The sequence below is a fragment of the Fusarium oxysporum genome, chromosome 9, assembly GCF_000149955.1.
Source record: "Fusarium oxysporum f. sp. lycopersici 4287 chromosome 9, whole genome shotgun sequence".
Lineage (NCBI taxonomy): Eukaryota > Fungi > Ascomycota > Sordariomycetes > Hypocreales > Nectriaceae > Fusarium > Fusarium oxysporum.
In genome coordinates this window covers 2,892,238-2,918,865 of record NC_030994.1, presented here as the reverse complement: position 1 = coordinate 2,918,865, position 26,628 = coordinate 2,892,238, and the positions used below count along the sequence as shown (strand labels likewise).

At 47.5% G+C, this 26,628-nt stretch overlaps 11 protein-coding genes across 11 annotated transcripts; 7 read left to right on the top strand and 4 right to left on the bottom strand.

Moving 5' to 3' along the window:
* Positions 1–197: 197 nt before the first annotated feature.
* On the top strand, positions 198–929 carry FOXG_12936 (uncharacterized protein; the record flags this gene model as incomplete). The annotated part of the gene is made up of 1 exon (XM_018392879.1): positions 198–929. One exon carries the CDS (start codon positions 198–200, stop codon positions 927–929), a length of 732 nt encoding a protein of 243 aa, XP_018251476.1.
* A 506-nt stretch (positions 930–1,435) lies between these two features.
* On the top strand, positions 1,436–2,651 carry FOXG_12935 (arabinogalactan endo-1,4-beta-galactosidase; the record flags this gene model as incomplete). Its single annotated transcript, XM_018392878.1, has 2 exons — positions 1,436–1,446; positions 1,502–2,651. The coding sequence occupies 2 exons, from the start codon at positions 1,436–1,438 to the stop codon at positions 2,565–2,567; spliced, it is 1,077 nt and encodes a 358-aa protein (XP_018251475.1). The 3' UTR covers positions 2,568–2,651.
* Positions 2,652–3,086: 435 nt separating this feature from the next.
* Positions 3,087–6,726, top strand: FOXG_12934 (uncharacterized protein). Its single transcript, XM_018392877.1, has one exon. The coding sequence runs from the start codon at positions 3,153–3,155 to the stop codon at positions 6,573–6,575; it is 3,423 nt and encodes a 1,140-aa protein (XP_018251474.1). The 5' UTR covers positions 3,087–3,152; the 3' UTR covers positions 6,576–6,726.
* Positions 6,727–7,768: 1,042 nt separating this feature from the next.
* On the top strand, positions 7,769–10,348 carry FOXG_12933 (dipeptidyl-peptidase 4). Its single transcript, XM_018392876.1, has one exon. The coding sequence runs from the start codon at positions 7,859–7,861 to the stop codon at positions 10,193–10,195; it is 2,337 nt and encodes a 778-aa protein (XP_018251473.1). The 5' UTR covers positions 7,769–7,858; the 3' UTR covers positions 10,196–10,348.
* Positions 10,349–10,494: 146 nt separating this feature from the next.
* FOXG_12932 (uncharacterized protein) lies at positions 10,495–11,398 on the top strand (the record flags this gene model as incomplete). The annotated part of the gene is made up of 4 exons (XM_018392875.1): positions 10,495–10,704; positions 10,760–10,858; positions 10,904–11,032; positions 11,081–11,398. The coding sequence occupies 4 exons, from the start codon at positions 10,495–10,497 to the stop codon at positions 11,396–11,398; spliced, it is 756 nt and encodes a 251-aa protein (XP_018251472.1).
* A 331-nt stretch (positions 11,399–11,729) lies between these two features.
* On the bottom strand, positions 11,730–14,295 carry FOXG_12931 (uncharacterized protein; the record flags this gene model as incomplete). Its single annotated transcript, XM_018392874.1, has 12 exons — positions 11,730–12,107; positions 12,154–12,178; positions 12,233–12,263; positions 12,313–12,342; positions 12,390–12,538; positions 12,586–12,622; positions 12,685–12,771; positions 12,816–13,050; positions 13,104–13,362; positions 13,408–13,501; positions 13,568–14,125; positions 14,178–14,295. The coding sequence occupies 12 exons, from the start codon at positions 14,293–14,295 to the stop codon at positions 11,730–11,732; spliced, it is 2,001 nt and encodes a 666-aa protein (XP_018251471.1).
* Positions 14,296–15,331: 1,036 nt separating this feature from the next.
* On the top strand, positions 15,332–17,556 carry FOXG_12930 (uncharacterized protein; the record flags this gene model as incomplete). The annotated part of the gene is made up of 2 exons (XM_018392873.1): positions 15,332–15,786; positions 15,855–17,556. The coding sequence occupies 2 exons, from the start codon at positions 15,332–15,334 to the stop codon at positions 17,554–17,556; spliced, it is 2,157 nt and encodes a 718-aa protein (XP_018251470.1).
* Positions 17,557–17,881: 325 nt separating this feature from the next.
* FOXG_12929 (uncharacterized protein) lies at positions 17,882–19,012 on the bottom strand (the record flags this gene model as incomplete). Its single annotated transcript, XM_018392872.1, has 1 exon — positions 17,882–19,012. The coding sequence occupies one exon, from the start codon at positions 19,010–19,012 to the stop codon at positions 17,882–17,884; it is 1,131 nt and encodes a 376-aa protein (XP_018251469.1).
* A 222-nt stretch (positions 19,013–19,234) lies between these two features.
* Positions 19,235–19,819, bottom strand: FOXG_12928 (uncharacterized protein; the record flags this gene model as incomplete). Its single annotated transcript, XM_018392871.1, has 1 exon — positions 19,235–19,819. The coding sequence occupies one exon, from the start codon at positions 19,817–19,819 to the stop codon at positions 19,235–19,237; it is 585 nt and encodes a 194-aa protein (XP_018251468.1).
* A 650-nt stretch (positions 19,820–20,469) lies between these two features.
* Positions 20,470–21,909, top strand: FOXG_12927 (uncharacterized protein). The gene is made up of 5 exons (XM_018392870.1): positions 20,470–20,600; positions 20,648–20,944; positions 20,994–21,070; positions 21,121–21,489; positions 21,535–21,909. The coding sequence occupies exons 1-5, from the start codon at positions 20,525–20,527 to the stop codon at positions 21,817–21,819; spliced, it is 1,104 nt and encodes a 367-aa protein (XP_018251467.1). The 5' UTR covers positions 20,470–20,524; the 3' UTR covers positions 21,820–21,909.
* A 56-nt stretch (positions 21,910–21,965) lies between these two features.
* FOXG_12926 (uncharacterized protein) lies at positions 21,966–24,227 on the bottom strand (the record flags this gene model as incomplete). The annotated part of the gene is made up of 1 exon (XM_018392869.1): positions 21,966–24,227. One exon carries the CDS (start codon positions 24,225–24,227, stop codon positions 21,966–21,968), a length of 2,262 nt encoding a protein of 753 aa, XP_018251466.1.
* Positions 24,228–26,628: the final 2,401 nt, after the last annotated feature.

Genomic DNA, 26,628 nt, shown 5'->3' with positions numbered 1-26,628 from the left:
GTATAGATAAACTTCGCCAACTCTGAGTTTGTTTCAAAGACTAAAAAACCCAGCTCTCTCTCTTCAAACTTCTCGTCGAGGCAGCTATCCAGTCTCTATCTATTCTGAAGCAAAACCCTCTCTTCCTCGTTGCCTTTTTTTCTCCTCAGACTTGCATCTCATCCCTCCTCTTCATCTTGCAGCAGACGATATCGACTATGGGTCCCCAAACGGAGCCCGACGTAATACCCACCTATGAAGACGAACCGCGCATCATCTGGGTCGGTGATCGTGAAACTCTGTACGCTCTCCTTGACGATCTTGATAATATCCCAAAATTCAAACCACGCCTCTTCATCACCCTCGAAGGGAATTATATAGGACACGAGAGTAGAATCTCCATTATGCAGATCTACAACGCTGTGTCTCACCGCGTCTACCTCATCGATGTGTATTGGCTCGGCGCCACGACATTCTGGGCGGTTAATAGGTTCAAGAACTTTCTCAAGGGTATTTTGGAGTCCGAGGATATCATCAAGGTCTTTTTTGACGTGAAGAAATACTCTGAGGCACTGTACAGTCAGTACAAGATCAAGCTTGCTGGGGTTCACGATCTTCAGCTTATGGAGCTCGCAACTAGCGAGAATCCTTACAGGCTCAGTGATCTTGACGGCTGTTTCTCAAGAGACGCCCCTCGGCTGTCCGGAAACGAGTGGCTGTTATGGGATCTTCGAGGAGCGGTCCCTTCCTGGAGTTCTCATCGAATACGCGCCCGATATGTGCAGATCTTCCCTACGCTATATGCTTATTACGACGCTAAGCTACGGGCACAACCTACGCAACGGGAAAACATGATCTCTGCTTCGAAAACCATAGTTGCACTGTCGCAGACCACGATCTGTGCCACTAAGGAATGGCATCGGGCTCTCATGTGTCGTGATGTCGAGTGAGCCTGGATCTTGTTCATTGGGTGTTTTCATATAAGTCTGGGACTTCCAGAGTTCTCGAGTTGATAGAGACTTGATATGGATAAACGTTATTGGAAGTACTGTGGAATAAATGGTCGAAATGGTATATTTACTACCATTGACAGAAGAGCATCGGTTTATAATGAACCGAGACAGTCAGAACTAGGCATCATCTCATCTACCCCACTCCATTATAATGACCATATTCTCCATGCATTCCCATTCGGGCGGATGACACATGCACAAGTCCCGTTAGAGCATGTCAATCCTCGGAGCCGGCACTTCTAGCTCCGCTTCTAGACACCCGATTACGGTAGTTCTCTTCCGAACTCTCTCTCACGAGGTTTCATCGTTCATTAAGGAGCGCTAGACCCATGTCGGAAGAATTGATGAAACATCCTTCATCCGATCTGTGATTGGAGGAATAACGAACATCCCTGTACCGGTCCTACACAGCTCCGCGTATTTAGCTGGTGCGCCTGAAAGTCATGCTGGGATGGTGAGTTGCTACTTAAGAGAACGCCATCCCCTGAGCAAAGGCTGATTGTTTTGAGTTCTCTTACGATCGTCAAAATGGTGCTGTTTCGATTCTTGGCATTTTTGTCCTACTGCTCGGTCGCTTTGGCCTTGACCTACAAGGGTGTCGACTGGTCTTCCGTTCTTCTGGAAGAACAAAAGGGCATTCAATACACTGCCGGCGGTTCCGCTCAACCGCTTGAGAAAATCCTCGCGGCCAATGGCGTCAACTCAGTCCGCCAGCGAGTCTGGGTGAACCCATCCAACGGTGACTACAACCTCGACTACAACCTCAAGCTCGCCAAGCGTGCCAAAGCCGCGGGTTTGAGCGTCTACCTGACGCTTCACTTCAGCGACACCTGGGCTGATCCTGGCCACCAAGCTATTCCCTCCGGATGGCCTACCGATATCGATAACCTAGCTTGGAGATTGTACAACTACACTCAGCAAGTCTCCAACGCTTTCCAGTCTGCTGGTGTTCCTCCTGCTATTATCTCCATTGGAAATGAGATCACTGCTGGTCTTCTCTTTCCCACCGGCTCAACCAAGTCTTACTACAACATCGGACGTCTTCTCAACTCTGCGGCCTACGGTATCAAGGACTCTTCTATCAACCCGAAGCCCAAGATCATGATCCATCTCGACAAGGGCTGGGACTGGGGTACCCAGGAATACTTCTACACCCAAGTCCTCAACCAAAAGGGTCTTACCCTCGATGCCTTCGATGCCATGGGTGTTTCATACTACCCCTTCTACGGATCTGGCGCCACTTTCTCTGCACTCGAGACGTCTCTTACCAACATGGCCAACAAATGGGGAAAGCAGATCTTTGTCAGCGAGCTTAACTGGCCTACGTCTTGCCCTTCGCCTGCTCAGCCTTTCCCTAGCGACATGAAGAACATTCCCTTCTCGGCTGATGGTCAGACGCAGTTTATTAAGAAGGTTGCTAGCATTGTTAGCAAGGTCAAGGGTGGAGCTGGACTTTATTACTGGGAGCCTGCTTGGATGAATAACCAGGCTCTTGGTTCTTCGTGTCCTTCTAACACTTTGTTCTCGTGGCCTGGCAAGGCTCTGTCGAGTCTTTCTGTTTTTAAGAGTATCTAAGTAGGGCAAGCTTCCTTGAAGTTACCGTTATTATTACATAGTTATTAGGACCTCGTATATATAATTATCTGATGTTGAAAACAACTGTAGTCCTGTCTCCGATAGGTTTACAATAAGCCTAATGTGTTTCATGTTGTGTTATCAGGATAAATCCATTGATGGAGTATTCCAGACCAGTGACCCTCTCTACCATTGAAAAAAGGCAGAGTAACCACTAATGGCTTTAAGATAACACCGCCTGTCTTTTATTTATTTATTTGTTTATATTTATTTTACTAAGTAGTCTATAGTATCTTAGAATTATTACTTCTTTATTAATTTGAGTAAGGCATATAGATATTAGAGAGCAGGGTAAAAAGTCAGTAGAGAGTAATGATGTTAGTGGCGCATAAAAGAAACAATTTCAATATTATGTCTTACAAGAGTGTCTGCCTTGCTCAGCCGCAATGCAGTCGCCTTGATATACCCCGCACTTTGTCCAGCTCAAAATGTCCGTTTGTCTTTTTCCTTACATTATCCCCAGAAACCGCCACCGAGCCTAATAGTATCCTTTAAAAATTCAGAAATCAAAGTCCATCGGCAAAAATGTCCGGAGCCGAAGCCGCGATCGCTGGAATAGGATTCCTCTGCAATGCGATGCAGATCGTTACTTTCGGTAGAGATATTCTCCAAGTTTACCGTCACGTTCAGAATGAACGTTGTCCTGACCCAAGATTGGAGGCCTATCTTAAAAGCGCAAAAGCTTGCTTTGATGATATGAACAGCTCAGCTTTGGCGGCCTGTCAAGTTTTGCAGCCGAACCGAGACCAACAGCAGATAATTGAGATCGGCAAAAAGCTAGAAGAATCCATGGCCCAGCTACAATCTAAATTCGCTCAGCTTCATGTTGATGATGCATCTAGACGTGGATTCCGCGGGAAGATAGATATGGGTAAAAAGACTTTGGCATCTCTATGGCAAGGAAAGGAACTCGAAAGCCTTGAGATAAACCTCAGAAGATACGAGAATCTTCTTCATGGTGTCGTGCTACATCGAATATGCAACCAGTCTCAGGCCGCAGAAATCAGCTCAAAACAGTCCTTTCACCAACTCAACACCGATCTACAGTCAATCATTACAAAGCTGGCGGATGGCTGCACACGGATTTCTGACCTTTCAATCGAGTCACCGGAGACAAGGAACCGAGTAACCCAGGAGCATGAAACAACACGTGCAATAATCGATGCAGGTTTCACCACTACACAGGATTATCTTTCGACTTTCCGTGACTCCATGTCCCAAGAATTCCAGGTTATGGCCCGACGCGACCAGAGTAATAGCTTCGAGGAAGAGCACAACCAACTACTCCAAAGCCTCCGATTCCCTGAGATGAACAGCCGCAGGAATCACATATCTGAAAACTACCCTGGCACCTTCGATTGGGTCTTCAGGAGCCCCACTTACTGCAGTCGATGCTGTTCACCCAGTTGTGAAGAGTCAGATGACGATAGCGTTCAGCAAAGAGAAGAGAGTACTGATGATGAGGATCTGGACGATATGCTAGGATCGCCAGAGCCGACCACTACGACAAGACCAGCGGATCTCAATTACTTTCCTGCCTGGTTAGAGTCAGATGCCCGGCAATTTTGGATCAGCGGTAAGCCGGCTTCTGGAAAAAGCTCGCTTATGAAATTCCTTGCGACCAATCCCCTTACCTTACGGCATCTGCAAGCCCAGCATAGCAACATACAAATCCTCACCCATTATTTCTGGAAGCCAGGGCAACCGCTACAGAAGAACATAGAAGGCATGAGACTTTCTCTCCTCCATCAAGTGCTTCACAAGAACCGCGGTCTCGCCCAGCGGCTATGGACCGAACAGTCGAATGTTCAAGATAAGCGAGATCGTGGAGACTGGGATGTGAATGAGCTAAAGAAGGCTCTCTGCTGGGCAATCAAATTTTCAGGAAACACTTTCTGCATCTTCCTCGATGGGCTGGACGAGGCTAAGGAATTCGAGGACTTACCGTGGGGTGACTATCAGAATACTCAGGTTATCTATGACTTACTCAGTCTCGGCAATATTAAGCTATGTGCATCAAGTAGGGAAGAGAATCCTTTCAGTAGGTTTTTCACAGGTCAACCCCGCCTAAGAACCCATCAGCTTAACGAGAACGATATCTATCATTTTGCGAAGAATAGGCTAGAAGCATCTGGTATAAGCTCCGGTGATCGATCTCGACTTCTAGCAACAGTTGTAGAGAAAGCAAACGGTGTATTTCTTTGGGTAGTCTTGGCCGTCAAGAGCCTCAATCAGGCAATACGTTCAGGTGGCGCCAACGAATTTGAGGAACGACTCGCACAGACGCCATCAGATTTACACAACCTGTTGGTCGATATGTGGGAGCGCCCAGGAGATGATGCCAAATTATCAACTTTCAGAGTCGATGCTTCTCGCTTCTTTAGTCTGGCTATTGCAGCAACGAAGATCGAAAAGGAAAGTTGTATTTATGAGGAAAATGCTGAAATACCACCTCTCAATTCGATGCGCTCCTTACTCGTCATGACTACAGCCCTGGGGGACAAACCACTCACATCGATATGGAGTGAAGGCCGGGAAATCCGGCCAGAAGACCTTCGAGCTAGGTGTGCAAGGGTAGAAGCTCGATTGCAGTTGGTTTCCCGAGGTCTCCTTGAAGTAACGACACGCGAAGATGGGGACTTTTATCATTGGGCTGGAAACGAAGCCCTTTGGAACTATGCCTTGAAAAGGGTCGAATTCATACACAGATGTGCGTTCGACTTCATTACCGACACACAATTTGGACGTGAATGTCTTGCACTTTGTCACCGGTCATCAATTGAGCAAGCCGAAAGGTTACTTGCCGGCCACCTAGTCAAATCCCGCTTTCTATGCCACAAGTCATTACGATACAAATTCAGCATAAATCGCGAAGAGACAGTCATGGGTTTCTATTCAAACACCCACCAGCTAGCCCCAGCCTTGGATATTACCCTTAACTGGTCCGAGAGCAACATGTCTTTCCGCAATAGCATGATTGAGAAATTGAAGGACTGGCAGGAATGTGGCTTGTTTTGCGACCACTTATATTGGAGCTATCCGATCTTTCCCAAAGTTCCTTCCAACCCGAGAGAATTGGAGTTTCTTGAAAATGTCGTCAGGGTAGATATTTCGGACACAGTCCTTCTCGATTTGGTAGACCAATTGTCTATTGTTCGTCTGGCAGATGCTATTCCTGTTCTGCTTTGCGCATTGGTGGATCCCAATGGGTTTATAGCAGAGTCATGCTTGAGGTTTGTTGACTACATCCTAACCCGCCTACAAAGTGCGACTGGCGAAGGGTGGCAAGACTCTCCCTTAAAATTTCAACATGACTTGAGAAATACAGCGCGTCTGCTGCATTCATGGTTCGTCATGCAGTGCCTTCATCGTGTACACCTCGAATGGCGCGACGACGGACATAAAATCACAGATCTACTACGCCGCTTTAGCCACACTCTATCTTCAACGAACGATTGGCAGTGCCCGTTGATTTTGGAATTTGGGGTTCGTGATGATTCAGGCTTTCTTCCACTAAGCAGCGAAGGGTATAACTTTTCATTTCGACAATATACCCTGGCTATTGGCAATTTCGTTACTGCTTACCGCTTACTTGGTCAACTCTTACCAGATCGGGTAGGTTGTGCTCTACACATCCAACCTCCGCAAGACGCCAAAGAACGATTTGAGATAGTTCTCATAAGAGATAATAAAGATCCTCTAGGCAGTGACATAGAGTTTTTTTCACCTGCAACAGAGTATCATCGGGATATTGCCAAGTGTATAAAAGAGAGCCTATCAGAACACGATGACCGGGTTAGAGAGCAAGGGTGGTCTGCCCTGTTGCAAAAGATTAATACGGGCTTGGAATGTATAGGTAAGGATATAGCGGGATATTGTATTAAGGAGGTTAACAAGCGAGGCTTGCAGTTGATACATCCATGGGTAAATGCTGTCATAGTTAATTGAAATACCGTAGCATTGGACTTCACTTGAATATATCAGTCGCTAGTTATGGCCATCTCCAAGACCGTAGCATGGCCTCCAGCGGATAACATCGGAATTTTGAATAGTTTTTCATTGAGTATCCCCTGCAAACTTCAACATATTTTGAACAGGCATACAAACCAATTGATTATAGTGTGGTATTTAATAGTTATTACGGTAATGATGAGCTACGCCCTTGGAGACTTTTCATGGTCATGATTCATTCATTCCGGGCACCAAGGAGGGCTGCCATGATTGCGAGCAAGGATGGTATCTGTCGGTCAAACTGCGCATAATGCACAGGCTGCCAAAGGGCTGAAATTGTATACGCAGCCAAGACTTCTGTTCCTTTCGATTCATATCGACAAAGAATGTTGCCTGATCGCGTGATCTAACTATAGCTCGCTCAAGTGAGGGGTAGAGTATCACCGTCATATGTTCTGTTTGTTGACCCTGCAAATTATGGACTATTTCGCGTTTTCGCTGCAAGGCCGCAGAATCACAAGCTGCAGACTATATTAAACTCCGGGTCAATGATTCTCATAGAGCAAATCTGCCCCGACATCAATCTTAATTATACAGCCAAGACTAAGTCTCGTTCTTCCATGGACTGGCCTGGAGATGACACGAGACTCGCGAATGTAAAATGAAGCCGCAAAAGCAAACTAGCCAAAAAGTCCACCAAGTTTTACCTGAGCTATCCTAAATTACTCTAGAATACTCTAAATTTATGCAAATATTATAGTCACTTAGGATAAGTGTCACGAGTTTTCCATCACCTGCAAGACTGTTTATACTTCAATGATCCAACAACAATCCAAGTGAGGGGTAGACCATCACAATCAATAACGATATTTACCCTGCACTTCCTCCTAATTCCCCTCTGTAATTGGCTCACTCCAAGCCCAACTTTAAATTCAAGGATCGTCACCTTATCATCAATCATCCTAACAATAACCTTCCTTCCTTATCTTCTCACGAACTTTTGTCGCTCTCCCAAGAAACCAAGTCTTGGCCAACGCAACATAACACGGGGAACTTTGTAAAAATGGTCCAAAGCGGCAGGTCTGACATCCCTGTACGATTCCACATCTAAACCGCTGCGGGAAGGCGCCTATCTTACTAGCCTTGTCGATCCCCGGTATAAGCTTAATCTCGTCCCGGAAGTTAATCCACTATAAGAACGCCGTGTAACGCGCTGAGTTCTTTTTCTTGTTCTTTTCTCCTCAAGGTTCTCTTCTGCAACCTCAAATCAGTCGTTCATCATGGTCGCGAAATTACTGGCCACTCTTTTGGCGCTCGCCCCGTTTGGTTTGGCGATTGATCCCCCTAGACAGCCGCATCAACCTGTTGGTGAGGGGGATCGCCTACTTACCTTTAATGAGACGAGTCCAAGCGCCAAATTGAGACCTACTACTATGAGTGTAGAATGGTCGTCCGCTGGACAAGACGGAAACTACATTGTTCTTAGCGACGACGGCGATCTTGTTCTTGAAGACATCGTCAGCGAAAAGACAACAAAGTTCGTCACAGCCGACAAACTCCCCAAGGATCTGCACGAGTATTGGATCAGCGGCGATGCCAAGCGCGTTCTCATCGCGTCAAACTACACCAAGCAATACCGATACTCGTATTTTGCTGATTACTTCATTCTTGATGTTGAGTCCGGCGAGAGTGAGCCTCTTGTAAAGGATCAAGTTGGCGATATTCAGTATGCGCAGTTTGCACCTAGTGGAGAGGCTGTTGCGTTCGTGCGGGGCAACAATCTCTTCATCCGTGATGCGGAGGGCAAGGTTGATCAGATTACGACTGATGGTGGACCGGATATGTTTCACGGTGTGCCTGATTGGGTGTATGAGGAGGAGATTTATGGTGGTCGCTCGGCGTTTTGGTGGTCGCCTGATGCCAAGTTCCTTGCGTTCTTGAGCTTCAATGAGACTGGCGTTGGGACTTTTACTATTCCTTACTACATGGATAACCAGAAGCTTGCGCCTACATACCCTCGTGAGCTGGACCTTCGGTACCCCAAGGTCGGATCCAAGAACCCTACTGTCGAGCTTAATATTCTTGATCTTTCGGATCGCGAGTACAAGCCTGTTCCTGTTGATGCTTTCGAGCCGGAGGAGCTCATCATTGGAGAAGTTGCGTGGGTCACCAAGGATCACAGCTCTCTCATCTATCGCGCCTTCAACCGTGTTCAAGACCATGATGCTCATGTTGTCGTGAACCCTGAGACGCTCAAGTCAAAGGTCGTTCGGGAGCGAGATGGAAGCGATGGATGGCTTGAGCATACCCTTTCCATCTCCTTCGTTGGTCCTTTGAGTTCCAAAAAGAAGGATGCTTACTACGTTGATGTTTCAGACGAGGATGGCTGGAACCACATTTACTTGTATCCTGTCAACGGCGGAAAAGCTATTCAGCTTACTTCTGGCAAGTGGGAGGTTTCTACTATTCTCAACATCGACACTGCTAAGAAGCTCGTTTACTTCCAAGCTTCGAAGCGACACTCTACCGAGCGACATGTCTACAAGGTCTCGTGGGAGACTAAGAAGATCACTCCTCTCGTTGATGACAAGACCCCCGGTTACTGGTCTGCATCGTTTTCTTCCAGCGGTGGTTACTATATTCTTCACTACCAGGGCCCCGACGTTCCGTACCAGGAGCTTTACACTACCAACACTACCAGCAAGCCCGTTCGTACTTTGGTCGACAACAAGGCTTTCTACAAGAACATTACTCAGTACAGCATGCCCAACATCACGTACTTTGAACTCAAGCACCCTGATGGTTACAGCCTGAACGTCATGCAGCAACTCCCCGTCAACTTCGACCCTGCTAAGAAGTATCCCGTTCTTTTCACTCCCTACGGCGGACCCAACTCTCAGCGCGTCGCCAAGTCTTTCCAGTCTCTGGGATGGAAGTCCTACATCTCATCTGATCCTGAACTTCAGTACATTGTCTACACCGTCGATAACCGCGGAACCGCCATGCAAGGTCGCAAGTACCGCTCGCTTGTTACATCTCAGCTCGGAAAGCTCGAGCCTCTTGATCAGATCTGGGCTGCAGAACAGCTCATTAAGAGATACAGTTTCATCAACGCTGATAAGATCGGAATGTGGGGATGGTCGTATGGCGGATATCTCACAGCCAAGACCGTTGAAGCAGACTCGGGCGTCTTCAGCTTTGGTCTCATCACAGCTCCTGTGTCGGACTGGCGCTTCTACGACTCCATGTACACAGAGCGCTACATGAAGACTCTCGATGAGAACAAAGATGGATATCTCGAGACAGCCGTGCACAAAGTCGATGGTTTCAAGAACATCGCCGGCAGTTTCAGTATTCTTCACGGCACTGGTGACGACAACGTTCACTACCAACATGCCGCTGCTATGATTGATCTTCTTGTTAGTGCGGGCGTGTCACCTGAGAAGATGAAGATGTTTGCGTTCACGGATAGTGATCACAGTATTGTGTACAATGGCGCTTCGCCTTGGATCTATAAGTATCTTACTGCGAGGTTGTATGATGAGGTTAAGAGACAGCCCAAGGCTAATGCGTTGACTCATCAGTGGAATAAGAGACGGGTGGAGATTGTGGCATAAGTGCCTTTGCTCCTTGGGTAGATTGATAGAAGAATAGAAAGTCTATGCAGTGCAAGAATTACTGATCTACGGATGTGAAACCCAGTCGCGTAATTATCTATGCACTCAAAGGACTTTGAAAGTATTAGGTTACTTATGGTCGCATCATCATAAGCTTTAGAGTCCTTATGATGATCTCTTCTTAAACTTTAGGATCCTTAGAATGAAGGTTAGTCCTAAGGTTATGCCCAAATCAGACATTCTTCTCTTTATCGCCGACCGTTTGCTTTTCCCGTCTGTAACCCACCGTGTAATTCACCATGTTGATGCTGCCTACTATTGCGCCTGCCTTGGCGGACTTTGTCTACGATAAGGATATCAGCTTTACCCCGTTCACTGAACCAGATGAGATTCCCTGTTTTAGGTGCCTCATGGCTATCCATCGCAATGCGCGTCTGCTCTGCGTCGCCAAAGACTCGGCAAAACACATTTGTCTTTGCTGCCAGAACTCAAGAAAGAAATGCGTGTCTGTAAGTTATCGTTATTTATTTATTAGTCTTGACTTTGATCTGACCTTTATCGGAGATCCCTCGCGAAATCCTCGGCGCCGCCCAATTCTACTGGAACCACGTCTCTCGACTCCAAACCCTCGCTGCCACCCCCGAATCTCCCGATACCAGACAAGTCTGGCGCCTTTCGTCCGTCCTCGAAGACTGGGCCTCGGCTTAGCGAGCCGTCGCCGAACAAATCTCAGGCCCGCTCAAGTTGTCGAGGGACGATCCTGACGTTGCTTTGACCATCCAGACTCAAGACTCTGCGGCGAACCGCGAGTTGCTCTCCTTGCAACTCCTCCAGTTTGTAAGTACAGTGATTGCTTAGCATTCATTCGCCCTTGATACTCCTTAGGCTGGTGCCAATTTTTCCCCTAAGGAAATGCAGGCTCGAGTTGCGGCCGCGACGCCATTATACGCTCGCGATGACTCGAAGGCTGTCCGTCTGCGCAAGGCGCTCCATCGTCTCCCCAATGCCGACAAGACACCCTATGGACCTGATGATGGGGACCTCGAGGATTTACCCCTGGAGCTTCATGACACCCTCATCGACCAGATGAATGAAGCCCGCGACAGTGGGTGTACTGCTCCTGTCTGCCCCCCTGTGTTTGTCGGAATGGTACCCGTCAAGCGAGGGCCTTCCCAGGCCACACCGCGTAAGCGCAAGGCCTAGGATTGAGTTGTCTCCGCGGGGTTTATTGTTTTGCTATTCGCGCCCGTTGGGCAACTTTCTTCATCTACTCCGCTGGTTTGGCGATGGCTCGCCTCGGTTCGGTGATTCTGGGCAGCTTTTGTAATTCCTTAACTTTCTTAATGTTATTTCCTGCCTTCTGGCATTTTCCCTTCAATCCATTATCTAAATTGTCTTTATTCATATATTAAGCTATGCGAAAAAGGTACGGCTTTACTCTTACATCTTAGCTACGATCTATCGCGGTAGGACGATCGACATCAGTGTCGGGATTCCCGCTCTCAGTTGCAGTGTCACCACTGACAATCCAGACTTATCGTGCTTCTCCCAAGCTCTCCATTTCTGTTTCTGATTCACCATCGAGACTCTCCCCACCGTAGCTATCATAAGGCACAGGTTCCTCAACATTCCTTCTCCAAAGGATCCATTTGTGCACAAAGTAAGGAAGCTGTTCATGCCATACCCACATCACCAGTTGGATCTTTGGGCGCTCATAGACCGTTTCAAGGTCTTCCAGACTACGGCTGCTCGTCTCTTCAATCAAGAAGAGGACAAGGATGAATGCGATGACATTGAGGACGGAGAAAACTCCCAGTGTTCCTCTTGCATGAAAGGCATCATAGATTTCTGGCAATAAGATGGAGAGAAGACCAGCGAAGAAGAGGTTCATAGTAATGGCGACAGAGGCCCCCTGGATCATGTTAGGGTAGGATGATGGTGGATCTGGGTCAACTTACTGCTTCACGATGAGATGATGGGAAACTTAGTCAAGTTAGTGTTTCTGTAGATCTTGTTGTCAAAGGTAGGGGTACTTACCTCTCAGAAGCCAAAGTAAATGGGATCGGTCCTGAACCCTCGTCAGCTATGTTTCTGGTCCATGGGTACTGGTTACCCACCTAGGCCAGGGGCATAAGCAGCCACGAAACCTGTATCAAGTCAGAACAGCCCCCTCATACCAGCTGCGAGAACTCACAGTATACGAAGACCGTTCCCACGATGTCTCGAGCCTCTATACCCTTTGAGAAATTGTCGTTGTACGCAATAGCTGCCGCCATGAGAAACAGGCTCATCAACGGTAGTGTGAAGAGTAGCCATCGCCTGCGGCCAAGCGTGTCGATAGATCTTGCGGCAGTTAGTTTATTATAAGCTAGAACCAAGCAGCTACTAACCTCATAGCAAGTAGTCCGAATAGGAAATTTACACCACCTGTACCGTAGAGTCAGTGTCAGACACGAGGTCATACGAGTGGAGACCCTTGAAGCACGTACCAAATCCGACGCTATATGCTAGAGTTGCCTTGAGGTTGCCGTATGCCCCACTGAACATCTTGTTCGAGTAGAATGCGAAGACGTTGACTAAAGGTGTCAGTACATCTTATCAAAAAGGCCTTTGAACGTACCTCCGCATAGCTGCTGGGCCAGGGAGACTATGCAGGTACTGTATACCGCATTTCTCAAGAATCTTGCCTGGAAAAGGGTCGAGTACTGCAGCTTTGATAGGTTCAAGGATGCTACAACTCGTCCCATATATGTGAGTCCGCTGTGCTTAATCCTCTCTATGCTTGTCTGGTCCAGCTCCGTCCTCTGGGGACGGTTGGGCCACCATATAAGGATGAGATCACGCAAAGCGAGGAGCTAATCAGATCTAGTAAGCATGAATGAAGTCAAGCAATGGGCTGAGGACTTACACGATGAGATCTGATCTTGAGTAGAATCTGGAAAGTTCGATCGATGCTGTAACCGGGAGTGTCGGAGCGCATGTAGTATCGTGGACTCTCATAGCACATGGCCACGGCGATGAGTAAGAAGATTGCCGGAACAGCTGGAGCACCAAGGATAAGGCGAAGAGCCAGCCGGGATCTATTGTCTCTGTCTTGTTCAAGGTATCCCGTGGCGTCGGCTATTGCCATGTTGATTACGGACCCAATGAGGATACCACATGCAACCCTGGAGGTATTAGAGATGGTGTTTCAATTGAGGAACGCGACATACCAGAGCTGCCAGGCTAGTACGATAGATCCTCTCCAGAATCTGACGGCTGTCTCAGAGGCAAGAACGGGTGCACTGACAGCCTTGATACCCATTGCTACAGAGATTAGACACCTATTCAAAGACAACTGGCCTCTGGGCACAGCATGGAATAGATACGTACCGACGCCAGCAATGATCCTGACCAAAAGGAGTTCCAACCATGTCTGACAGAATGCAGAACCAATTGAACTAGCAATGATCAAGAACGCGGAAACCGTAAGTGCGCCGCGACGACCGATACAGATGTTGATAGGGAGGGACATGGGCGAACCCAGCAAAGCTGCAGTGAAATACGGCATTGCATTCATGGCCCCGGATGTCCAAGTCTCCTCTCCCTTTGGAAGATGCAGAGGGTTTGACCCATCCATAGCGTAGATGTCGGCCGCGTTGATCGAGGCTTGAACATGTCCCTGAAGGAATGCGGCGAGAGAGACCGTGATGATAATAATCGGCATTCCAGGTTGAGAGAACACATGTTCTCTCTCATTGCGGATACACTTCTTCTCATCCTCGGTGAGCTCGTTCGGCATCGGGTTTTCGGAGGACTCGGCAACGGCGTAGTAGTTGATGTTTTGGGCGATACTGAAGGCGCGTTCGAGTTCGTCGACGCTCACAGTTGGGAGATGCTCTGCTAGACTGGTGAGAGCTTCTCTAATCTCGGTCAGGGACGTGGTGTCGCCTTTCAGTCATGAGTCTCAAATTTGTTACAATCTGCCCATTCAGGTACTTACATAGCACGCTTCGATCACCGCCTCGTTCTTTGATTTGCCTGCGTATCCATTTCTCCCAGTCCTCCTTGAACTTGCAAAGTTTCTCGGAAAGAGAGAACGAGTCCTTTCCGCCGGCCATGTTGAGCGTCGATCAGTCAAAAGTAGTAAACTTGGTATATTCCTCTGTGTGTCCAAAATGTTGGGCGTCGATTAGATAAATGGAAACGTAGCAAGCCTGGTTGAAGACTCATCATGCAACTGCCCAAGGCATACCTCTGAGCAGCACAATTAAATGTATTTAATGCCATTGGCCTGATTTGCCGACGGATTTACAAATGAGGCTCTGCTCTCTCAGCGAACTGCATTGGGAGCCTTACCCCAACAGGCCAAGAAATGGCTGCAGGACTACAGGTTCACCGCCAAGGTCGAAACAATAGACAAACTCTGAATGCGAGAAACTGCATACATAGCATGGTTAATCCCTGAGAGTAAATGAACTCCCTGCGATATGTCACTGAAAATTGACTAAATGCAAGTTATCGCCAATCATATCATGGTGTAAGCGAGCCATCACTGCTAAGGGGGTTGAAAATAAGGCTGGCGACAGTCTGGAGAAATACATGACGTGCAACTTTGCTAATTGAGAATTTAGTTTGTGATACCATAGCAAACTGGCCATCTCGGCGACCCATGGCTGTTAAATGTGCAGCTAGCAACACCACAAAGGCTTAGCTCCTCCGCATCATTGACTCAACAACCTAGCATCAATCCGCCAACCGGGTCCCGAAGCTTGGCTGTTTACGCATTCTCCATTCCTAGTCACATCAATTGAGTCAGACCGATGTTTCATGCTCACGCCACGGGCGGTTGGCGATGTTGCACAGCGTCCACAGCCTGATTTTGCCTCCCAATATCCACATTCCCCAGACCCGAGGCTCCCCGATTGATGATCATGTGGGTATTTCGGCATTTATCCTGTTTCGAAAGGTCTTGGTTTTTGTGGAGGTGGAGAATTTACAGAAAGTACCGATTGGAGTTCTCTTTCATCATCTCATCTCCCCATATTTCTTCATCTGAACCTTGCCTGATTCCCTTTTTCCTTCGTTCCAACCACTCATACACCGGTTTCATTTCCTCTCACTCTAGACGAGAAGAATACTTCCAGATAGGTCGACATGACCCCGATGGAATCCATCGGTGGTGTCATCGCTATTGCACAGGCGATTGTAGGCACATGCAAAGCCATCGACATTTGTGTAACGGCGGTCAAAGACTCACACGAAACTTTGGACCGATGGAACGTCGCGATCAAATCTCTCCAAATCATCTCGCAGCAATTCGAAGCTGTGTTACGAGAAAGAAAGGTCACTCAACCCACGGAAGATTCTCTCGAAGGAACCCACTATGGAGTCATCAGCACACATCTGGAACGATTCAACCGCGACCTTAGGAAGCTTGAAAGCAATATCTCAAACACCAACCTTGCCAATCGAGTTTCGACTTCAAGGGTCTCGTTGAGAAGCAAAGTCAAACTTGCTTTCACAATGGACTGGAGGGAGAACGAGCACCTCTTCAAGTGGATAGATCGCCACGTCACGTTTCTTCAAATCAACAGAGATCTCATACAAGGGTACGTGGCAGATCAATCATGATATATACTTGATATATACTTCTTCTTCGATATTGATAATGTCACAGCGTGAACGACGATAACATGAATGACGTTCAGCGGGCGTTAGGCGCTGGCCACGCCAGTTGGAAACCCGCTCCTACACCTGAAGCCCTTGCTGAACACAGAGTTGAATTGGATGATTGGCTGTCGACTGCAGAGGGCTTCGCCAGACATATTGCCATTCAAAAGTTTGACCCTTCAGATGCGGCTACCCTTACACCAACCGAGGTAGATTGGGACCTAATGCATGACACGACTGATATGACCTCGTCAAGTACAGTGAGTCCCGTTGAACGAGAACTACGCCTTCATGCCACGATGCAACAAGTCGACCATCTGGAAGCTTCCAAGATTCCTGTCATCGCATCTAACGTTCAACTGGAAGTCATTCGACTGTCTGACGAGCTGAACCGAGTGAAAGGACTTACGCCAACCTTTAAAGAGACATTCCGGCTCCAGGAAAGATACGTCAACCTTCTTCTCAGTTCGATCGAGAAGCACCCTGTCTTCGGAGTTAGAGCCGAGGTGTACGTGCGTGAGAACATCATACCCAACCTTGACCAGCGCGACCCGGATCTACGCGACGTATGGTGGAGTGTAGGACGGATGTACTATACCATGGAGGTTTGGGTTCAAGCAACAGACTGGCTCCGACGTGCACTGCTGAATGGCTATACTGAAGTTGATAGAGATGGACATCACGCTGAGATTGAACAGATTTCCAAAATGGTCTGCAAAATCTACGAGAGGGAAGGCCGTCCGCAGTATGCCATTGCTCTTGGAAAATACCTAGAACATCACGTTGGGTATGATCCAACAAAAGTACCTGGCTCTCTCGAAAAGGCTATCGAATGGTGCTCGGAGAAGCGCTTCGAAGTCCACACAGAGGGTGATCAACTGGCATTCACGGCTCAGTACAACGAGAAGGGCAACAGTGTATTGCATGAAGCTGCACTAGATATCAAGGTGAAAGACTCCATCATTCCACTTTTGTTAAAAGACGACCTCCTTACCCTCAAAAACGCGAGTGGGGATACGGCACTTCTCCTAGCAATCGGAAAGTCAAACACTGCAGTAGTCAAAACCCTCCTCAAGACACCGTCACTAGTCCATGTTAGAGATCGAGAAGGCCGCACTCCGCTTCACAGGTGCTGCGATCACAAGACATTGAGTCTACTTCTCGAAGCTCTAAATGGGTCGATGCACCGGTCAAGCCTGACGCGTGCGGATCCAGATAGTCACGACGCTTCATCTCTGATCGACATCAATTCAGCAGATGCATATGGCAAGACACCTCTGTTTATGGCATGTGCGCAGGGCAACTTGAGAATGATGCGGAAGCTCTTCGACGCAGGAGCGCATGTGAATGCCGCAGACAAGACGGGAGTGTGCCCTATACTTGCTTGCTCGGCTAGCACTGGAATATCATTGGCAAGGAGGGAGGAGATGATCCTACGCTTACACGCTAAGGGTGCAGACCCGGATCAGCAGGATATCGATGGAAACACGGCGAGGAAGGAACTCCGAAGACTCTTCTCGTCGAGTAAGGCGGTGAATAAGTTCCTGTCTCTTAACCCTGCAACAGAGTTGGAGAGGTTGGAGAAGAAGGCTAGAGCGGAGAGGAGAGGCAGTGACGCAACTGCGAGCACGACTAGAAGCATGCTTTCATTGGGACGGGTATTTAGTTCAATTAGCTGGGAGACACGGAGTTCGTCGCCGTCAAGTTGACCTTTTGACTCCTATTTGGTGTTTTGTAGGGAAGTCTTGACTTATTTTCAAACCTCTTCCTGGAGAATTGAATTCTTCCCACTCATGAGCTGTCTAGTACATCCACTGAAGTGGGCTTTCTCATATGTTGTCTATAGCAGACCTTCCCCTATCCATCAGATCTAATTATGTGCGTAATTTCGTAGCTAGTGCGACTAATATGTTATTTTCTGACAAGCTTCTTTCCAATGGGTATAAAAGCCTTGCGTGTGACGAGAAAATTTCATTCCGAAATTGAAGACAGTCTAGATTGTTATCGAAGTAACCTAGCTTTCAGTCGCAAGTCCTAGCTACGATCTGCTGTGGTAGGATGATCAATATCAGTGTCGGGAGTCTCAATCTCAGCTGTAGATTCACCAGCCCCAGTAGCAGTGGCATCGGCCTCAGTAGAAGAAGCAGCATCCTCGGTAACAGGATCAGCGACTTCAGTTGCAGAAGCATCAACATCAACCGCCGTCTCCTTCACCTCATGTTCACCATTACTTATCCAGACCGCCTCCCTTTTCTCCAAAAACGCAGCAATACCCTCCTTAGCATCCTCACTCTTGGCATGCAGCGCCATAACTCTAGCCGCAAATTGGGTAGCCTGATCGTATCCATCACCATACGTTTTTCCAAATCCAAACTGCGACCAGTATGCCCATTTTCCTACAGCCTGCTGCTGAGGCGACATTGAAGCTAGCCGCTCAATCACAGCTGCTACACGTTTTTCAAGAGCCTCCTCTGGATCTTCGCCTGGTGAGACTTTGACAACGTCGACGGCGTCTGGGTAGTCTGATGCTTTGATTGGTTCTGCTGTGGCGAGGAGTCGATATGTCGCTGCGGCGGGAAAACGTCGTGAAATTGCTGTTGAGGGACTAGTGCATGGTAATCCGATCTTTGCTCCTGGGAGAGCAAATTGGGTGTCTGGTAGAACAATAGGGAAGTCGGTGCTCATGGCAAGTTGGAATCCAGCAGCTGTCGCAAGCCCTTGTATTGGACAAACAACTGGGACAGGGCTCCTCCGAATGGTCATCATGACATCGGAGCAAAGGTTAAACAGAGTCTTGACATCATCCCGACTCATCTTAGACAGCTCTTTGAGATCATGGCCTGATGAGAAGATAGGCCCTTCGCTTCTAAGGACCAGAACATCAGGTGCACCAACACGTTGTTTCTTCCATTCAGATGCGCTGACGAGCCAGCCCCAACGCTTCCATTGCTTCGAGGTTGGATCTTGTAAGGCCTCTTCGAGCTCTTCGAGGGCGTTAGGGGTGAATTTGGGGAGCAGGCCCATTCGCCTGGTAGGTCGTAACGTGAGGGCGCTGTCGAGCTGGGACTTGAGGTCTTTGAGCACGGGGATGCTGAGGGCGTTGCGCTTGGTGGGGTTTGAGAGACGGATGTAGGCGACTCTTGGGGGGAGTTTTGGGAACGGCATTTTGGTTGAGTTTGTGATATATTCGTGTTTATGTGATGAGAGATGTCGGATTCCGATGATGACTTTGGTGGTTGATGATATGATGTGAGTTTGGTGGCTAACCCCGCACTTTCTGTTGTCCGCTCAACCTCGGGCAGTACATACATAACCGTGATTTAACGAGAATTGAAATGCGGTAGTGACCACCATAGAAACACTGTCAAAAAGAAATCCCCTACATCTCTATTCTTCCTTCTTCTCTCCGTTCTCCTCCTCGTATCTAGGATTTCCTCTTCCTCTCCTCTCCATAATCGCCCTCGACTCCCCTCTCTTCCCCTCCGTAACCTTCATCCCCATAACCCTCTCATAGAACGGAACACTCTTCTCCCAATCGCCCGTAGCAAGCATACTCTTTCTCAAATGAGGCATTGACTCCGAAACTTCATTTACACATTCCATAAGCCATGTGCCTAGTCCTTCGCTGCGGTAGGCGAGGGAGACCCAGACATCGGTTATGTAGAGGACTGTTGTGAAATCTGTGATGCAGCGCGCTATGCCGATGAACTTTGGACCGGAGGGTTTCCTCTTGGTGGGATTACCGGGAGACGGGGGTGGCGAGTCTTGATCTGTGTCGTAGAGCCCGAAGCAGAGGCAATTGCCGAGCATTTCGCGGGTCGCGTCTTCTGGGAGAGGTTTCGCCCAGTAAATTTCGTCGGAGGTGAAGACTTTGATGACCTCATTGACTGGGATCAATGAAGGGTCAGTTGAGATGAGAAACTCGTCTCGTCTCCATGACTTTTGTCGTAGCTGAGAAGCTGCTGTGGCCATTTTGTGAATTTCAAAGGAGGTTGATGATGTTGACTTTGGAGTTGAGAGTTTTAACGGCCTGGCGTGACTTTGATGGATCCGCCTGCCATATCCGTCTGTACTAGCTCTTTGCAGCAAGCTGAAAAGGTACGAGACTCTCCCGAATAATCTTTCAGGATGTTCCAAGGGCGATATTACTCAATAACAACCCCTCTGAGTTGGGTTTTCAAACGCATTTGTTGATGTGAGTGTTCGAGATTTTGGTGAGGACCGCTTTGAATGAGAGGACTGGTGCTCAAAAATACAGAGCCAGGATAGTGTACTTTCACCATTCACCACAAGACAAAGAGAACATAACCATCCATTCTCTCGCGAAACCAGATTCGACAACAGTCTTTAACAGATCGTATCGCGCTTTGAGCATTTAAAACAATCAAACTGCGCAAGATAACATTGCTGAAGTCTTTAGCCTGACTAAGCCCCCAAGGATGAAATTGCGCCATTGTTATCAAGATTGAGCAAGCAGTTGATCAACATCGGAAAACATCTTCCCCTCCATAGCGTGGCATCTCATGCGGAGAAGTCAATCACGACATCGCTATCTCCATTGATATGTCAGCGTATCAAATGTCGCGCATATATATCAACTTGACTATCTTCCTCCAGCCCTCATTTCGAGACAATAACTTGCACCCAAACCTGTAAACTCAGCCAGTATTCAACAAGATGCCATCTGCTATCTCAGAGATTCCCCAGTACTCCTACGTCCCAGAGACAAAGGAAGATCTTGACTGGGCAGACTGTACCTCCCCTCATCCCCTCTTCCCCATATGTATCTGACCCTCCCAGTGGCAAACATTGATCTGTCAAAATATGGTACTCCCGAAGGCAACGCTGAGCTCGCGCAAACGCTCATCGAAGCAATCCGCACCAAAGGTTTTTTCTACGTAACCAAGTTTGACATTACCCAATCTGCCATTGACAGACAATTCGCTCTTGGCAATGCCTTTTATAACCTCCCCATCGAAGAGAAGCTCAAATATGTTCCTGATCTTGATGCGGGAGAGTATAATGGCTACAGACCAGGTGGACGAAGGATCCTGTCGGGTGGTGTGAAGGAGAAGACTGAGGTTTGGAATATGGCTAGTAAGTTGATCTATTGATCAAATGAACTTGCAGTACTGACTTAGTGTAGCCGATAATGGGAAGATCACCCAGCCTGTACCAAAGCTGTTGAAGGATCATATCGATGAGATCACCTCTTTCGCAAAGGTAACCCATTCACCCTCGTTGACCCCAACCATACTGACACTCGACTCAAGGACTTGCACGAGAAAGTCCTCGACCCTCTCTACCATCTCACAGCCCTCGCCCTCCAAATCCCAGAAGATCATCTCGTCAACCTGCACAAATGGGGAACTCACAACGAATCCCACCTTCGCTACATGAAATACGGAAAGTTCTCCCCCGAAGAGATTGAGAAACTCGAAGATGGTCTTTGGTCTCGCGGCCATACTGATCTTGGCTCATATACTCTTCTCTTCCGTCAGCCTGTAGCGGGCCTTCAGATCAAGGATCACAAGACTGGTGATTGGAAGTGGGCTAAGCCGCTTGATGGAAGTTTGACGGTTAATGCTTGTGATGCGTTGAGTTTTCTTACAGGGGGTTATGTTCAGTCTACCATCCATCGAGTACGTCAAACCCTTCTCGCTTGTTTAACAGACTAACAGGTTTAGGTATCTGTTCCTCCTAAGGATCAACGTGACGTAGACCGTCTTGGTCTTTTGTATTTCTCCCGCGCTGAGAACGATCTTGTGCTCAAGACTATTGACTCGCCTCTTTTGAAGCGTGAAGGTTTCACTCAGAATGAGTTTGAGAGGGGAAATCATCCTGTCCCGACCATGGGAGAGTTTACGACGTTGAAGCAGACGTGGCAGCAGTCGCAGAAGAGAGGAATTACGTATGATGAGTTGGAGGGACAGCAGATTCTGCCTGGTTTCCATGGAAGAAGCTTTAAGTAGTTCTGAATACTTCATGGCAGACCAGAAAGGTCCAACTACGAATTACAAATAGCACATTTAGCTCATGATTGATTTGATCTTCATTTCGCCATTAACGAATATATTATTCTGCTCTTGGTGTTAATTACAACTCCAAGCCATGTTCTCTACCGTCTACGAATCTTGTTATCAGCACACGTCGACAACCCATACAAATGTTCATCAGAACCTGTTGACTTAGCCCACTTCGCAACATCACCATCCCTCATCCCATTACTCGACACAGTCTCCACAACAACGCTAGTTTCTGGCGAAATAATCTGCGACACAGCATGCCACGCATTACCAAGTATAGAACTCTTTGTAGAAGCCATGAACATGATAATAGTCATTAACGTAAGAGCCAAGTGCAGGATGACACCCGACAGAATAACGATCAAGCCCGTCCATTTATTCGGGATGAGAACCTGTTTGACGTTGATCGTAGTGACGGACTGCTGCTGGGTGAAATATGGTAGAATATCGTGGAAGATCATCTGGTAGAAACGAAAGAACAGTTCCTGGACCGCTCGTGCTGGATCATCCGTTTCTTGAAGAACACCTTGAAAAAGATGTGAATGCTCAGGGTGCGCAGGCCAATTCGCTACTGTATCGAACCACCCTTGCAAGGCATCGTTGTTGAAGGTCCATCCACCGGAAATACTGTAATCGAAAAGACTGAAATGAATCATTTGGTAGACCCACTCGTCCCACCCAGCAATCCCTGTATCTGCCAAAGATGCTGGCCCTGAGAGTATCTTGAGGTCGAGGATGCCTCTTGCTTCAGTATCAGAGGGCGATACACCTATGCCCAGCTGTTTCAGAAACTCTGTCCCGTTCTTGCCCTGCAGTGTCTTCCACTTCGCAATCGATGTGGGTTCGTATGGTATCGCTCGACCTGTCATGGTGACGTTGTACAGAAGCGGTGTGTTCTGGCTGAGGAAGCAGACGCTCGCTTGGAAGAGTTGAGTCCCGTCCTCACTCGTCGCAGTCGTCCACGGACCTTTGCTCTTCGACTTTGTCATTTGCGTATCATCAGGAATCGTCACATTCAACCACGTGTTTGTATCCTCGTCGTAAATGGGTCTCAGCTTGCTCAGAACATCGCTCGCGTTGAGGAGAAGTACTGGATGAAAGTTGTAAGGATGGCGTGAAAGGGGGTTCTTGAGACTTTCGCTTTTTGGGGCTAAGTGTTTCAGGTTGAAACTGCAGAACGATATTGGCCAGGATGTGGAGTTCGTCTGATCCCATTCGTTGTTGATACGGCACGACAGTGTCGCTGGATAGGAACCGTTGATGCTAGGTCCTGACTCCCAACCAGTCGAGCTGTTGAATTCTGCTTGGAGATAAAGACCTTCCGTAGCATTGTTTCCAGTGTATATATACTCCAGCGTCGCATTGTTGAGGGTTGGTGCAACACATGCTGTCCTCGTGTTGCTGACAATCGTAGTCCCAGAGTAATACTCAAGAGAAGTTCTGTTGTCAACATTGGCCATCGGTATCATGGCTCGATAAACATCTCCAGTGTCTGCCACATCCTTAGGCGCAAGTTTCTGGCTCGAGGGACGCGTCTCGGCAAATCGCCAGTGTGCTGACGGCTTGGACTGCCAGTAGGATACACCAGAGAACACAGCTGTGTCCTTGGATATATCAAACCCAACATAAATTGACTTTGAGACCATTGGTGCAGCGATTGGAAGCGTCTTGAAGTCGAAAAGCAAGATGGTGGACGTGAAAGTCATGGCAAGGCTTAGGAGGAAACTAAAGAGTAAGATGATACAGTGGAAAAGGGTTTTCCTGTTACTTTTTGTAATCAGGAAGATATCCCAAGGACTTGCATCACAACCAAAAGCTCTGGAGATTGACAATCTCGCCAGGTCAGAAAGTCGACAACCGGCGGTTTCAAGGACAATGGCTGCCATAGAAGCAGCAGCGAGACAAGTCTGAAGATCCATCGATACTCGAATTGCGGCGGAACAAAGCGTTGCAACTTGTGCTGCGTAGTTGTCAAAGATGATTTTGTCCCATACTTTGCCTCGGGGCTGTCTGTTTCGAGCTTTTTCGGCGCCCTGCCAGAGATAGACGAGAAGAGCGCATGAGACGAGAATGACGATTGTTCCGAGGATGACGATGGTCATTCCCGTTTTTCCCAGTCTTCTTCGCAAAGGCTGGCGCTGTACTGGTCTTTGAACGAAGCCTGTTGGGGCATTTTGATGCATGAGGTGTTGGCTGGCTTCGAACTCGATGTTTGTTGGAAATGGTGCAGACTTTCCGGTGGTGAAGTAGCCATAGCTAGACGGATCATTGGGGTTTAAAGTTGAATGATACGTTGAAGACCCATCTGATCCCATCTCGTAGACGCCTTGGTGGACTTGGCTATACTGCGCCATGATAACTACCTTCACCTTCAGTCACAGAAAGTCTGATGCAAAATTAACATGGAATGCATGCGTCGGGGGGGTTAGGGACAAGGATATTAACCCGGCTGTTTGCAAGGGCAAACTCAATGGCATGCGTGAGGCTGAATCGACCAGTCTAGCTAACGCCATTTCTTTATTTTAAGCTTATTCTAGTAGTGCAGCCAAGCGCTACTTGCCCCGATAGAGCCTCTGATCTTTTCAGCTGGATCAGCCATTTCTTGGCTCTGGACAAAATTGGGAAGATGGTTACTCCGATTGGGCTATGTCGCGCGTGATCGCGATGGATTTGGTGGTCTGGATCTGTGGTTCGGGGATGATCTCCGTCGCTTACCGGAAGGTTGGACGTCACTGGGGCGAATGTTTCAGCACCAGGTTTTTTGCTAGGTGATGCAGCCATTATGCTTGGGAAACTCTTGTGATGGAATTAATTACAAAGCCTGCGGTTTGCATCTTATAATAATCATGCAAGCATTCTGGTGAGAATTGTAGCTAGGCATGATGATGATCTGGCACGGGAGACCCATTGGCAGGTTAGGATGAACCGGTGATGGTTCTGAGAATTGAGTCAAACACTGGACAGCGTATACTTCGCTCGATCGGTAGCTGACTAAGAGACTCTCGTTATGTCACAAAAAATGCTTATCATATTGGCGCGCCCGAGAGACTCTCTCGCATTGTAAAGCACCACTGATACATCACCTGAAATACAGGGCATTCTACTGTTTTAACCTCAAGAACTGGCCAAGAGCTGAAGAAAAATCGTAGATTGAGCCGGGCTACTCTATTACCGGACAAAAGGGAACGTTGGCCATCCGTGGGTCTTCTGATATTACTTATGTACTGTTCGTCTTTTCTTTTCTCAACTTGACTCAGCTGGAGTGCCCTAGTCCCAATTGATTGGGTCCGCGGAGATGCTTCCCAACAATGAAGTCTCAGACCATTTACATCCATCGAGCTTTGCAGAGATATGACAATTGTAAAGATTTCATCTACAATAAGCCCCTCAAAGCGGTCCACTTGAGTCTAATAGACTTTTTAAATTTCTATAATCTGAAAGCTTTCGTCCAGTATCCCAGCTTTGCCTACGCATTACTCTCCAAACAGCAAGGTGTTATATTCTGATCACAGCGTAAACGAAATTCAAGTATGTTGCAAACTTTTCAAGTGGCTGGCTGAGGCTGAGGGGGTGAGTTCTGGACCGGCCTGCTTATTTGGGCCGACTCTTGTTGGTTGCTGTTGGTTGTTGGTTCCGGTTTTGAGCTCTGATTGGTCTAGTCAAGCGAACTATTGGCGGTGGCTTTCATGCTCCCCTTTCTAATCCGCTCTCGTTTGATGAAACTCCTCCCTATTAAATTCATGATGCTTACCGACGAATCGAGATTTTTTCCTGTATCGGGTAATGGGGTACTTGCATTTGCTTCTGTAAGCGATGTACCAGGGAAAGTCATCGTGGATCCTGGCTTTGGTCCAGAGCTTGGGCTGGTCGTGCGCTTCAGTAAGTTGAATCCTTGAGAAGCTCCACTGATGAAAATCACCCCGGGATCATTAGGCATTAATACGAGAGCTGAACTTGCAGAAAGTAACACTAAATTGGTTCTTAATAATGATAATAGCTGGGCAGTTATTAAGCTCGAGTATTAGATGATTGATTAATGGTCGAACCTTATACCCTAACGGGATAACATAATTACCGTGTTCTTGTACTAATTCTATGTAGTTAATACAGAGAAAAGAATCCTGGTATAGGATGACATTGATCTAGGCGGTGAAGATGAGCTCGACATTGCGACGAGTCATGGAAGTCTGTCTTATGGTGATGTTGTTGCTGGATGTCAACCTTATAGGGCACGCCTTGAAAGTGGAGGGTGCAGTACGTGGGCCTACCAAAACACTGTGACTTTAAATACTCATTATAGTAAAAAAGAACATCTTGGTAGCCTACCTTAAATAAGTCTATTTAGAATACTAAAATAGGTTAAGTACTATATAAGGCTTATTTAAATTAGTTCTGTTATTAAATTAAACTTATATATAGCTTTGCATTTAACAATAGATTTTATTATTTAATATTTTATTTATAATAAATAAGTACAAAATGATCATAAGTATTATATAAATTACTATCTTAGTATGTTAGTTATATTTGGTTAATATTTATTAATCCTTTTATAGCATTTTAAAGGTATACCTTGACCTTAGGATATAGAGGTCCTACTAATCTAACAGCTGTAGATGAAATGTTGCCTAATGCCGGGGCTCGCAAATCTTAGCGTAACCAGGCCCCCTGGCCCTCCCCTAACAGCCCTATTATCCAACCGTAACATGATCAACGTTTGATCAACAGGGTCCAAACCCGACCAGTCGCACTAAT